A 14,044-nucleotide genomic window follows, 5' to 3' on the forward strand; every position below is an offset into this window, starting at 1 on the left:
TGTTGTTGTTATTATTATTATTATTATTATTATTGTTGTTGTTGTTGTTGTTGTTGTTGTTGTTGTTATTGTTATTATTATTATTATTATTGCATAGAAACTGTCTCAATACTTTAGAAATTGTAAATAATAGTAAATTAAAATAAAAATAAAAAGACCTATTAAATTAAAATTTCATTCGTTGTGCCTTTTATTCTTCTGTTTTTTTTTTTTTTTTTTTTTTTTTTTTTTTTTTGAACAATTCGAAATTATACTCTAATAATAAATTAACTGTATGCTTAAATTATAATTTTCTAACTTACCCGAGACTGCCAATGACTTATGTACATAGACATTAAAAAGTTCACTTTTACTTTTGGGTATGATTTTCAATATAAAAGTTTTTTTCTGTGATTTTGCAACGATTATGAACAAGCTTTTTCAAACTTGGATAAATCGTCGTAAAGTAAATCTTGCAAGGTGTATTAGCACGTTAAAATTACATTTACTACATCAAAATGTCAAATTTAAATTTTCTTACACAAATGCTATCGCATAATTTTGATCGCATATATTAATACTCACTTCAGCATCTTATTATTTATGCACTGTAAGCTAATATAATGTAGCAAATTGTTGCTAATTATATATTATTAAATGTGAAGACTGTCGAGTAAAGCCCTATGTCCAAAGTAATGTTAGAAAATCTCTTGAAAATCAGATAGATTCCCAAAATAATCAGAAATCAATGGAAAATTACGATAAAATAATAAATTATCTCAATAATCGAATACGTAATATAAACTACATTAAAGCAATTTGTCGATCAAATCCTAATATATTGTTCTCTTTCCTTTTTGATCAACATTATTATCGCTTATTAATGGAGAGCTTCTAATTCACAAGCTAAAACGACATTTCTGAATGGAAAGTATCACAATTATTTTTTTGCGCGGATAAACGAAGCTATCACGCCTATTGGCACTTGGACCTTAATTTAAACATGGAATTTAATGGCGGTGCCGGATACATAAAGACACCCAATTTCCAGCCTCAAGGGGAGAAAAATATCCCTCCCCCCCTCCTGCCCCAATAGCTAATTATATTATTCGCGTGGGAGCAAAGTCTACGGTAAGCCTGCGGTACATGCTCTTACGGCCACTTTATTTCTTCTCCGTGGGCTATTTCGAAATGCGCGCGTTTCGAAAGACACGACGGGCTCCCATCCTTTTCCCGTCCGATTCCGAATTCCCGATGCAGATTCGATCAGCGGCCGTCAGGCGCGAACGCGACTCCCGCGACTTTCCTCTTTCCGGTCTTTACCTCACGGCCATTTGTACGCGCTGGTTGTACGCGCCGGAGAGCGGAAAGAAATCCAGGAACATCTTGGACACGAGACTTCAAAATTTAATTGAAAATGACTGAGACACTGCAGCTAAGAGGGACGTTGCGCGGGCACAATGGATGGGTCACGCAAATAGCGACGAATCCTAAATATCCGGACATGATCTTGTCCTCTTCACGTGGTAAGTTTCTTTTGCCCCATATGATGTGTGTTCAACGGATTTTTCTACTTTTTATATTATTGGCGCTCGTTCATATTTTATTGCCGCGAGATGATAAATACAAGTTGCGCGCGAGCTCAATTTCATTATATTTTATTTGTATTTAAATTCGTAAGTGAATTTTGATGATGCGTTGAGCATGCTTGTGTGGCACGCCTTCGCTGTGAGTTTACCGAGATTGTTGTCAAAATTGAGGATGGTTACGGTTGTAATTGTTAGTTAAGAGGGTGAGAGAGAAAGAGGGGGTTGGAGGCGTTATCATTTTTTGTAAAAATGTGGATTTTCGATTGTACACGTGATTTTCTTTCAAGCGCATATTGCACATTGGTGGGATAGCGTTTTGTAAAAGTACTTTATCAATACGAATGGTGGATGTGCTCGTGATTTAAAAAGCTGCTTTTTACATTTTAGATGAAACACTGATCGTGTGGAAATTGACTCGCGATGATTTAAACTACGGAGTACCTCAAAAGCGGTTGTATGGTCATTCGCACTTTATCAGTGATGTAGTGCTTTCATCGGATGGCAATTATGCACTTTCTGGCTCCTGGGACAAAACATTAAGGCTTTGGGACTTGGCAGCTGGTCGGAGCACTAGAAGGTTTGAAGGCCATACACAGGTGTGACATTGATCTGCGAGCGAATGCTCGTATTCATCTTGTACGGGAACTGGAGTTACGAGACAAATATAAAACTGAAGCATTTTTTTTATATATTTTTTTTTTAATAATACATAGAAGAGGTGGGCTAATTTATCGTTGCCGTAAGTAGAAGACTCTGTAGTCTTTTCTTACAAAATTGTCTCCAGAATTTATAAACTAGTCGTAAGAGTGTTAATAATTAAAATGAAAATTTTTTAATGAATATGCATATTTACAGGATGTTCTTAGTGTTGCCTTTTCCGTCGATAATCGTCAGATTGTCTCTGGTTCAAGAGACAAAACGATAAAATTATGGAATACATTGGCAGAATGTAAATATACCATTCAAGAAGACGGACATTCCGACTGGGTTAGCTGCGTGAGATTTTCTCCTAACCATTCCAACCCAATTATCGTGTCTGCTGGTTGGGACAGAATTGTTAAAGTAATTAATTTTTTTCTTTTACATTTTAATCATTGGCTGAAGCAAATTTTTTTTTAATTTAAATGATGATAATTCATTAATAGCATGATATTGATGAGTGTTTGCGGATATGGGACTGAAGTGTGACAGAACTGAAATTTTACTTTTACTTTATAATATTTCCTTTGGTAAATAATGTTGTATTTAATTATAGGTGTGGAATTTAACCAACTGTCGGTTAAAGATTAATCATTATGGACATACTGGTTACCTCAACACAGTGACCGTTTCACCGGATGGTTCCCTTTGTGCTTCTGGAGGCAAGGTACTATTCGACACCTACACTTTATGATTAAAAGTTTATTTATTTTTTTTCTTACTTTGCACGATATTCAAACTACTTATGCTTCTCCATAGGATAATAAAGCTATGTTATGGGACTTAAACGATGGAAAGCACTTGCACACGCTTGATCACAACGACATCATTACAGCATTGTGCTTTAGCCCCAACCGTTACTGGTTGTGTGCTGCTTACGGACCTTGGATTAAGATCTGGGATCTTGAGGGCAAAGAAATGGTTGAAGAGCTGAAACCCGAAGTTGTATCGGCAACGAGCAAAGCTGAGCCTCCTCAGTGTTTGTCTCTTGCATGGTCTACGGACGGACAAACATTGTTCGCTGGATACTCGGATAATACGATTAGAGTATGGCAAGTCTCCATCTCAAGTCGTTAATTTGTATAAAAAATGAAAAATAAATAAATAGACTGAACATATGTATTTTAACTTATTCTATTCCGATGAAATATAATATACATGTAATTAGCTTGTAAGTAATGTCGCAATAAAGTTTTATAAAATTACTTCTATTCGTCATGCGATTTATCGAGTTTCTTCTCGAGTTTTTCGAGTTCAGTTTTGGAAACTACGTCCATCTCAGTTTCTGCTTCTTCGACACACAGTACTTCTGGTATATAAAATTGCATCATATTTTCAATTCCGTTTTTTAAAGTGACATTTGAACTTGGACAATTTGTGCATGAACCTTGCATTCTTATTTTTAATGTACCATTTGTAAAACTCTGAAATTATATTTAATAAAATTATTGTGAATTTCTACAATTTTCCCATAAGTACTAATTATAAAATTTAATATTAATATAAATTTTGGTAATTGATTATGCAAATCTACAGTATTAGAAATTTAAATTTCACTTTACCACAAACACTATATCCCCTCCATCTTCTTGAACTGTAGGTCTTATTTTAGTATCTAAAAGTTCTTTAATCATCTGTACAATTTCATCATCATCTTCGTTTGTTGCTATAATAGATTTAAATACAAAGTATTAAAAGCAATTAAATTATAAATTCCATTAATGCTAAAAAATACATTCAAATACTTGACGAGCTTTCAACATCTCTCATAACAGGAAGATCACTTGCAAAAAAATCCATTATAACAGCAAAAACTTCGGGTTTCATAACATACCACTCCAAATCTTCATCTGCTTTGGTAATTGTAATAAAATCTGGACCAAAAAAAACCGATTTAACACCTTCAATGCGAAACAACATTTTTGCTAATGGTGAACATACAGCATCGGTTATTTTGAGAAAATCTTTGGTTTGCCCTTTTCCTAGAATTTCTACACCGGGAACAAACTTCAAGCTGTTTGGATTAGGTGTTTCGTGTGTTTGAATAAACATATTTCGTTTTTGAATTTGCGTATAATTTAAAATGTTTCGATCCCAATTCATATGTAATTGTATTTTTGAAGGATTTTTTATAGTATGAATGCATTTTCTTTTCCATTTTTGTAACCTGTACAATAAATATTATTAATAATATATTCAAATCGAATGTAAATAACTTATAATAAAATTTCCAATTACGTATTACCTAATGCACTGATAAACATTAATTGATGAATTGAATAATCGACGTAGAAAGACTGATTTTGTGAAAATTATATCCATAATTGCTTTTCATAAAGAATTATTGCTTTTATCAATTCAATCGTGTGATTTAAAATATTTATACTTGAAATTTACACAAGTTTAGGTAACATAATACATCTTTTACTTCTATAAAAATATACATAAATTTTATAATATTTATAAAAATCTTTCAATGACCTAAATGATAACAAGTATTAATTTAAAGGTTATGTTTACTTTATTATACCACAAACCAGTGATCTCAGTAAAGATCGAATATCTTCATGTTATATAAGTTTCGATGATTAGATGTAAAAATATAAATTACATTTAATTTAAATAGAAAACGAACGTTTAATATTTTTGTAATTGCAATGTCCTCTAGAGAATACTATCTACTCTTTATGCTTATAGTAAATAAGAAGACGACAAAGAAAGTATGAAGAATGAAATATTCTTTATATTTTAGGATTATATTTTAGGAGAGAAAAACAAACGATTCGATTGAAGGAAATTCACTAAATTACAGTATAAAGAAACAACATTTCTCTATAGTATAATTACAATAATATTTTTATTGAAATAATTAAACGCAACAAGAAAGTTAACGAGCGATCTATAAAATTTGTTTTGTTAAAATTCATTCATATTTTAATTTAATTCAAGTAATAAGTCATGGGCATTAAAAATAAGTAAAAGTTTTCTACTATAGGAAATACTGTAAAATGCACTTTAACAGCATTTTATCATAAAGTAGAATTTTTTGAAAAAAAAAATTTGGTAATTTTTTCAGCTCGTAAGGATGTTTTGTAAACGATAAGTTAAAAGGCAAAAAACCGATGAGATTAAGAATTCATATTGATAATATGATGTTTTCACTTTTCAAGAAAAGCTACGTAAGAAACGACAAAAATTCCATACACGTCCCTCACCTAATAGCTTTTTTCTTCCTCAGAACGGACAATTGCGTTCATAAGAGATGTCAAGGATGCTATTATTATACAGACGAGGAGAGACGAATGGCATTTATTTATTTTTTTTTTCAAATCATTCGGTGGCGGTATTTGCTTATTTAATGGACTTCTCGTTTTATTCTTCGTGAGCTGTTGTAAACGAAACTCTATCTTCACTATTAAATTTTCTTTTAGTATTTACTATATTATATCCGTTCTTCTAGTCGACTCTTGTGAAATTTCGTCTTGCCGTGCTACATTTTTACGATGTATAACGTCAAATGTCCACATTCAACGAGGCATTCAAATACATATTGTTTTTTTTTTTAATGATAAAAGTTTAACGTTTGAAAGACGAAGAAACATCTTTTAAAAACTATCACTGAAAACCTTCGATTTCGCTCTACTTTCAATTAGCTCAGAGTAATTTTATAATACAGTTATATATTATGTTTTACATTAATATTTTCAGTCAAATGTGTTCATTTAAATTTTCAGGTTCACACGAGCATTAAAAAAAAATATATATATATATGAGTTTTCTTCATCTACAGTAGAAATTACGATATCTCAAGATTTTATGTTTTAAAATTAATAAAGAATGTTGTATTTGGTAATTAGATAATTCATTGAGCGCACTAAATTCTTTAAAAAAAATTTATATTTAAGTCAATTTATATTGAGAATTGTTATGAAATTTAAAAGAAATACAAAAGAACGGGAGTAACACATTTTTCAAATCAAGACGATAAAATATATAACAGATAGGAAAAAATAAATATTTTAAATACAAATGCAATATACATTGATACGGTTAATTAGATTTTCTTATTACCATATGTATTTTATAATTTTGTTGCTATTGATTACATGATGAAAATATTTTCATATAAATAAAATTTTTAATGTTTTATAATTTATAGTCGATGATCATGAAGTTTGTAAGTGAAGTAACATTTACCGCTGAAAAAAACTGACATAAAGCATTATTATCAGGACTCTGAAATTTTATCATTGAGCGCAGAAGATTGAATTTGAAAATATTTTGTTACTTTCTTTATTAATTTTTTAGTAAATATTATATATAGAGATCTAGATTTTCTCAAATTTTGTGTTGTAATTTTAAATGATAGATCTACTTTTTTTTATATATATATATTTAATGATTGAACAAAATATAACAATAAAATGTTATTATTTTGATGTTAACACTTACAATATTTTTTAATGAATCCAACTATTATATTAAATTTATAAAAAAACAATCTTTAGATAAAAATTCATTTTCATATGGCATTTATAATTTGCATAAAGTAAGTTTTAAGCTGTTTTTATTTTACTACACTTTTAATCCAATACAAATTTGAATAACACCGTTGTGCTGTCAGAATTTTTTTTACATATTTTTCTCTACATAGTTCCAAAAGTATTTTAATGATTTTTGAAAATAAAATATTTTTGATATCTTGGTTGTTATAATTAATTTATAAATTATTTCACAAACATTTGGTAAGCAGCATTTTCCTCGTGTTCTATTGTATTTTAAGGTTCACAGAATATTATTGCAAAGTAGTGTTATATAATTAATAACTTATTAACAAACTGAATGATTCTTACACAATTGTACTATGTAGCACATCAACAAGTGTTTATGTTTATGTTTACATATTTAATTTGATAGTCCTGTTTACGACAAATGTAATATAATTTTTTTTTTTAATCAATTTGACTTACGTGTACTTACTTTGTACTTACTACATTACTCTCCAAAAACTTGGAAGCACTTTTATCTATTTATATTTATGTTACTTATTCTGAAATGATCAAACAAGACATGTTCATTCTTCAACCAGTAAAATATTTTTAAAATGTACTTCGTCAATGTAATTAAAGAAACTTATTTTACGACTGTCTTGATTTTTTAAGATAAAAACTTATAATATTACATATTCCATATTTGTTATGGAATTACTTTTCTGTTACTTTCGACAAACTACAAGATACATTGATATCATTTAAAAAATTTAATATAAAAGTTTTCAAAGCAATAATATATTTTACTTTATGATCATCTAGTGATATCTGGTATAAATGACTAATTAATAACTGAATTAACACAATGTAATAGTATTTTATAAAAACATTCAACTGATAATAATAATTTTATTATAATATTATTATAAATCAACCTAATTATATAGAACAAACTAAATTGTTGAATCAAAAAGTAATTAATCGCAATATTTTCTCTAGTACTTCATTAATATTTTAAAATTAGATGTTTAACATTATACTTTTGTATAAAATGTAAGTGCGATATACGGTTATGTGATTATACGATTTTTATCTACTACTTTTTGTAATGGATTAGTTTTATAAATTACAAATTGGTTAACTACTTAAAAAATAGGTTATTAGATTGACTATTAGTTAAATTTAATAATAATTCTAGAGCTTCGTCTGGGAAAATGTTTGAGTCTTAAAAGGCGAGTAATTACTATCAGTTTGTTAGTAATAAATATTTTGTTACAATTTACAAGTTGTAAATACATCGCGGAATACCTTATATTCTGCATTTACATAATTAATCATATAAACCTTTTCTTGTATAAATATAGATAAGTATATGAAAAATAAAATGAATTAACTTTTAAATAAACTTTTGAAATTTGTCTTTTTTAAGTACTGACATAATGATGCGTAAAAAGAAAAGAAATTAATAATACTATTTAATCATTGTGTTTATATACAGAAGATTAATGTATTTACAGTAATTGTTTGTAAAGTTTTCGTTTTTTTCTTTTCCTTTAATCTTTCTTTTGGAAAGCTATAATCGAATAAATTATACATATAAGCCGAATAAGATAATTCGTTTTGTTTAAATTTAAACACGGACAATTGAAATTGGTGAAAACTTTTTAGGAAAATCATTCATCACTAGATTATTATAAATAGATGATGAAGAAATCCAACCATAATTTTATTACTTTTTAAACGCTATATTATATTAAATGAAATTATGTGAAATAACTGTTTTTTGTATAATGTCGCAATTTGAATTATATGAAGTGAATGAAATTAACATTGATATACTATTTTCTCATACTAAAATTTTAATTTTAGAAAAAAATATTTTTGTATAAAAATGTTGTAATTCAAAATTTAAACAACATTCACTATGATTTTACAATTAAGTATTATTGTTTACGCAGAAGAAATTATAAAACAAAATAAAAAATGTTCTACTTGTTACTTATAAACTTATTGTAATTTATCGATAGTTATCAAAGTATTTTCATGAAACATCATAAAATAAATTCCATAATAATAATCTTTATAATCAATATATTAAAATCGTTAATCGACTTCTTTAATAGAAAAATGTAAATGCCTCAAGAATTTCACGTTAATTATATTAAATAAAAATATTAAATATAAATCTATTTAATTTAAATATTTTTCATCGTCGTTCAGTGAGTAATATATATAATTCAATTTTAATATATCAACATAACCATAACTTAAAAAGGACATGTTCATTTTTTAAAAAATTCTAAAGAATATTTTCACTCATCTTTATTCAATTTTTTGTCTATTCTTTGGAGTTTGTTATCATATCGACAAGCTCTCATAGTCATAAAAACGTTGTCAGATTTAAAAGGGTTTTGGAAAAAAGTGATTAATAAGAGAGTAAATCATATATAAAATTTAGAGTAAAACGATTTATCATAAAAATTATGCCATAATATAAAGACACAGTTTTTTGTGTTATTTTTACGGTATCCTATCTTATCCGTGATTGTAAATTCACAGTTGAAAAACAATATTACATATGCATATATCGGCTATAGTAAAAGTCGATAAGCTACCTCAGTTTTCTGTCAACAACTCGCTGTATATATCATTACATAGTTTAAAAAAGTGAAAATGTACAATTTCAGAATTTCAAAATAATAACCTTTCATCTCTTTTAGTTGAGATAGTGAATGCTATATAGTTATAATTAGCTAGGGAATTAATTAACTAAAAGAAGCTTGAAGATAATAAATAATTTTAACGAATATTGTTAATTTGGTAGTAACAAACATAAATTTGTTGAATTAAGAGATAAAAATTTAATATTTACCATGTTTGTAAGTTATTATTATTTGTAGGAAGGTACTATTATAATAACTATTTACTAAAATTTGTTTTGCTTTTAATTCCTTATTCGACTTATAAAGCAACTTTACATGGAGTTTACAATCACAATATGACCTCTTGTTATTCAAATCCTTTAATAGTCTACGAATTTTGGGACTAAAAAATCTTGTGCATAAAAGCTTGCACAAGAGGACGCGAAACAATAAACAACATGTCTAAATTATTTGAGGGGATGTAAGTAGGTATATACGTGGTAGGTACTCGAATAAATTTTTAACGCATATAAATGAAAAGTGGCTTAAAAATCCGGCAGTGTAATTTTGTAATCAAAATGTCGATTGCAATTGGAATAAAGTAAAGTTTATCAAAGGTAAATCAAAGAAGTGGTCTTTTCATAAATTGCGCTCTTCATTATGGGAAGAAATTCAATTGTCGGTTAGGAAAATTGCAATTGTTATTATTATTATTATTATATATATATATACATGAAAGATACATATGTTCATTTGGATGTAGGAATATTCATTATGCTTTCGATGGAGTTCTCTTTTAATATCTTATTTAAGAGAACTCGCTTGCGAGGAAATTGATGCTGCTCCGAGTGTAATTGCTGCATTGCATGCTATTTTTAGTGAGAACATAAGCATCGAAAATGAAATTTTATAATGAAAAGTCATAATTTGCGGCTAGTGTGGCGTGTGCGCGAAGGCAGTACGTAAATGCGTGCTGACTCGATGCTAATGTACTCGCCTTTGGCGTGACCACGCCAGTAAATTTTTTAGTTTCCTTTCTTTCCCGAACGACTGATTGAAATCGGTGGCTTAACGCTTTCACTGATTAGTGTCAGTGACGTTTCATTTATTCGCACTGGCATATGTATGACTTATTGAAATTGTATTTATTATACTCATCGCGGATCGGTGGATATTTATTAATATTTAGAGAGTGGACGCAGTGCCAATGGTCTACACAATACCGCGCGATCGCAGCTTGACGCTTTAAGTGAAGATCCTCAGTCCTATACGGGCAAACCGCCTGAATTAAAGCGAAAAATATGAATCAGTCGGAATTCCGACTGATGCCGTGTACTTTGCCGACGCGATTCAACCTCTTTCAGGCGTGGAGCATTAAAGTGACACCCGACAAGTATTTCAGATGTTACGGCACCTTTGCGACCATTACTTTTGTTCGATTTAGTTTACTCTGAAAGTCGTTGCAAGCAGCTCGGGTGAGCAAACAGCTTCGCGCAGCTTTTAAATGCTTTTCAATTGTCAATAAATTTACGCGCTCGCAATATGTAACGAACTTGTTGTCTTATTGCCTTATTTGAAGCTTCCTAGGGGGTCATTAAATTTTTAAGCGGATGCGAATTTTTACGCCCAGTGCACATTATCAGGATCAATAAAGTGCAAGACATCGGAAAGTTCTCGAGCGTTCGAACGTTTTTCGCGTGATAAAAATTTATTCGTTACTCTATCTTTTATTCGTCCGTAAATTTATAGTTTGAAAACAACGATTTGAAAGCAACTTGAAACTTTCTTGTGGCTAATATCTTTTATGATACTGAACAATTAAAACCCCAATAGAACTTTACGTTATTTGAAACTTGTGTGTTTCTCGAAGTCACTTGATTGATATAGTCACTTGATAGACAATACTTGCGAGTTATTTAAAAAATTTCGCCTTTTCTAATAAGTGGAAAAAAGAAAAAAAAATGCATGCGTTTAAACTTTGTTTGAGAAATTGAGTTACTCGAGACTCGTGTATAAGGAAACCCGTAGCTTACAGCCATCCGACATTTACGTTCTAGTCATTTACAAGACATTGATTCACGTAATTAAACAGATTTTCATATAAACATGTGCTTAATTAATGTATGTACGACAAATAATTTATTGCATGAAAATGAACGTCAATATTAGTTTATGCAAAGAATTTCAACACGCGCATGGAAAATGGTGAATTGCTTATGTAACAATGGTGTTATCCATGTCCTTTCTTTCAAAGTAAATATACAAATTGTTAAGGTGCTTAAAATTTTTTCTTATCGCTCACTCCGTACTTATGTAACGTATTGCTTTTGAAAGCGCATTATCAAAGAATTGTTATATTATCTCACGCATTAAACGGAAAACTTTAATATTAAGAAAAATACTTTCTAACATTGTGAATTTTCTGAAAATAACTATTCTCATAACGCGCATAATCGTAGAAAAAGATAATACTGTCATTTGCTCATATGATAATCAATGAATAAAAACAATTACAAAAAATAAATAAATACTAAAGTTAATCACTTTAAGTTACTTTGAATAATAATTCAAAGTATTAAAGAAACATCAATGTAAGAAGGTTGTTCAAGTATTTTATAACAATAATATTTTTCTCCTTAGTTATGTTAAATTTCATTCTAATTAAAATTAACGATGATCTTATGTATATATTCTGCATATATACGTTGAGTTATTAATTTTAATAGTTTTTGAAATTTTTAAAATTCTGCATCCTTATCTTCATTTGAGATCGTTTCCTATCTTTTTTCTACACTATAATCTCGGCTTCGTGTAGCCTGTCAAATTTTCAACGGGACCCATCCAGTCTTATTTCAATCAGTTTTGTCACTTTCTTCCACATGACCGATCCTTGTTTTCCAATACACCCCTGTCAACGGAAACACGCTCGGTTTACCAACACCCAAAACACTCTAAAACAAAAGTCGCGCGATATTTTGATTAAAAAGAAAAAGAAAGAGAAAGCAAAAAAAATTACGATTTCACGCATTAGAGAGTTTAAAGTTTCAAGCATTGGCTCATTGCAAAAGCTAAGCTTATAGATGAAACAATGCCGCATACCGACTGGATACGTGGAGCGAAAACTAAATGGAAAAATGTGGTTTGATCCACGGTTAAGCAATTCATTAAATTTCAACTGCATCGCAGTCGACCTTGTGTCGAGCACAGGCAAATTTGCTATGTAATAAACTTCACTTGCTATTTCTCCTTGGTATGTACCTTTAGAGACGATTTATGTGTGAACCGCGTGAGTCACACAATAGACTTGCAACGCATCTTTATCCTCTTTGCAAGTTTTAGCTTATAAGGACATTTTCGAGGTTCAATGCATTCAACAATTCTTTGTATTATCGAGTAAGGAAGAGTCAAAAAGTTCGATTACATTGTTTCGTATATATTACGAGGATCATATCGACCAAGCTCAGTGGTTGAAACGATCCTATACATTTATATATATATATATATATATATATATATATATATAAATCTTGTATGTATCAATGCACTACATATACACACGGGCGCGCGCACACACACGCACACACACGCATATATGTGTATATATATATATATATATATATATATATACATGAACGAGAGAGAGAGAGAGAGAGAGAGAGAGAGAGAGAGAGAGAGAGATAAAAAAGTATTGGAAGTTTTATGTAATACACAGTCGATAGGATAAAATTAATGCTACTGAAACATTAGGCAAAGCATTTGTAACAAATACTGACTAATTAGAATGAAACGATATGCGACACAGTAATGGCATAAATCTTGTCGTTACATATAAATATTAGTTCGTTGATAAATATATATATATATATATATATATATGAAATAATAAAAGTATTAAATATCGTGTATGTGAAATTTAAATATTTAATATGCAAGCAATAAGCCTACGCAAGAATTGTCGAGCATTGCAAAATTTATATAAAATTTGAATGCCATAAATAACAATGAACGAATCAATGAAAAGATCGATACGGTAAAGAATAAATGACGAAGTCCAAAATAATTGTGCGTATTTTTGGAAAAGACATCCGAGTATTGACGCTCTCATGCATTGTATTCAAATGTAAGGAATTGCGACTCTGTGGACAATTATGTACGCTGAAACCTACTTCACATTACCGAATCATCGATGGACAACGACTGCTTCAGCTCCACATAAAATCCACAAAAACCATTGAAGCAATCTCGTACGATCGCTCTTTCAAAGTGCATGATCGTCAACTATCAAGAGGCTACCAAGAGCGCATAGCGATAGCACTTCACCCTGTGGACGACGAAATCGATCGTGAGCCTCTGTGCGCTTCCTTCCAGCTCCTCCGTCCGGGGCGTGCGCACGTGTGTGGCACGTGGGAGGCGTCCGGGCTCGTCCCCGCGAGCGCGCCTAGGCTCGCACGCGGCTCTCTGGCCGGCCTCGCGACCCAGACGCCAGTCGTCGCTTGGCGCTGTCCTCGGCCGGTCGCTGACGCCGCTACCATTGCCGCCGCTACCATCGCCGCCGCTACCGCTGCCGTTGCCGCCGCCACCGCCGCCACTGCCGCCACTGCCGCTGTCGCCGCCGCCGCCGCCGCCGTATTGTTTTTACGCATAC

General features: G+C 30.5%; 2 protein-coding genes across 2 annotated transcripts; one reads left to right on the forward strand and one right to left on the reverse strand.

The window, feature by feature from the left end:
* The first annotated feature begins 1,274 nt into the window (after positions 1-1,274).
* On the forward strand, positions 1,275-3,385 carry Rack1 (Receptor of activated protein kinase C 1). The gene is made up of 5 exons (XM_011507756.1): positions 1,275-1,505; positions 1,956-2,164; positions 2,424-2,630; positions 2,824-2,934; positions 3,027-3,385. The coding sequence occupies exons 1-5, from the start codon at positions 1,397-1,399 to the stop codon at positions 3,342-3,344; spliced, it is 954 nt and encodes a 317-aa protein (XP_011506058.1). The 5' UTR covers positions 1,275-1,396; the 3' UTR covers positions 3,345-3,385.
* Positions 3,386-3,442: 57 nt separating this feature from the next.
* LOC105368687 (NFU1 iron-sulfur cluster scaffold homolog, mitochondrial) lies at positions 3,443-4,365 on the reverse strand. Its single transcript, XM_011507757.1, has 3 exons — positions 4,013-4,365; positions 3,830-3,933; positions 3,443-3,691 (listed from the first exon to the last, which is right to left on the reverse strand). The coding sequence occupies exons 1-3, from the start codon at positions 4,317-4,319 to the stop codon at positions 3,476-3,478; spliced, it is 627 nt and encodes a 208-aa protein (XP_011506059.1). The 5' UTR covers positions 4,320-4,365; the 3' UTR covers positions 3,443-3,475.
* Between the last annotated feature and the right edge of the window lie 9,679 nt (positions 4,366-14,044).

This window comes from Ceratosolen solmsi, unplaced genomic scaffold (genome assembly GCF_000503995.2).
Source record: "Ceratosolen solmsi marchali unplaced genomic scaffold, CerSol_1.0 scaffold1, whole genome shotgun sequence".
Classification (NCBI taxonomy): domain Eukaryota; kingdom Metazoa; phylum Arthropoda; class Insecta; order Hymenoptera; family Agaonidae; genus Ceratosolen; species Ceratosolen solmsi.

Bases quoted from the DNA above. Each gene is read 5' to 3' on its own strand.
- Rack1 (XM_011507756.1), top strand. From the start codon at position 1,397: ATGACTGAGACACTGCAGCTAAGAGGGACGTTGCGCGGGCACAATGGA. The intron at 2,631-2,823 runs GTAATTAATTTT...ATTTAATTATAG, and splicing joins GTTGGGACAGAATTGTTAAA to GTGTGGAATTTAACCAACTG. The intron at 2,935-3,026 runs GTACTATTCGAC...GCTTCTCCATAG, and splicing joins TTTGTGCTTCTGGAGGCAAG to GATAATAAAGCTATGTTATG.
- LOC105368687 (XM_011507757.1), bottom strand. From the start codon at position 4,319: ATGTTTATTCAAACACACGAAACACCTAATCCAAACAGCTTGAAGTTT. The intron at 3,934-4,012 runs GTATTTGAATGT...AATCTATTATAG, and splicing joins AGATGTTGAAAGCTCGTCAA to CAACAAACGAAGATGATGAT. The intron at 3,692-3,829 runs GTAAAGTGAAAT...ATATAATTTCAG, and splicing joins GAGGGGATATAGTGTTTGTG to AGTTTTACAAATGGTACATT.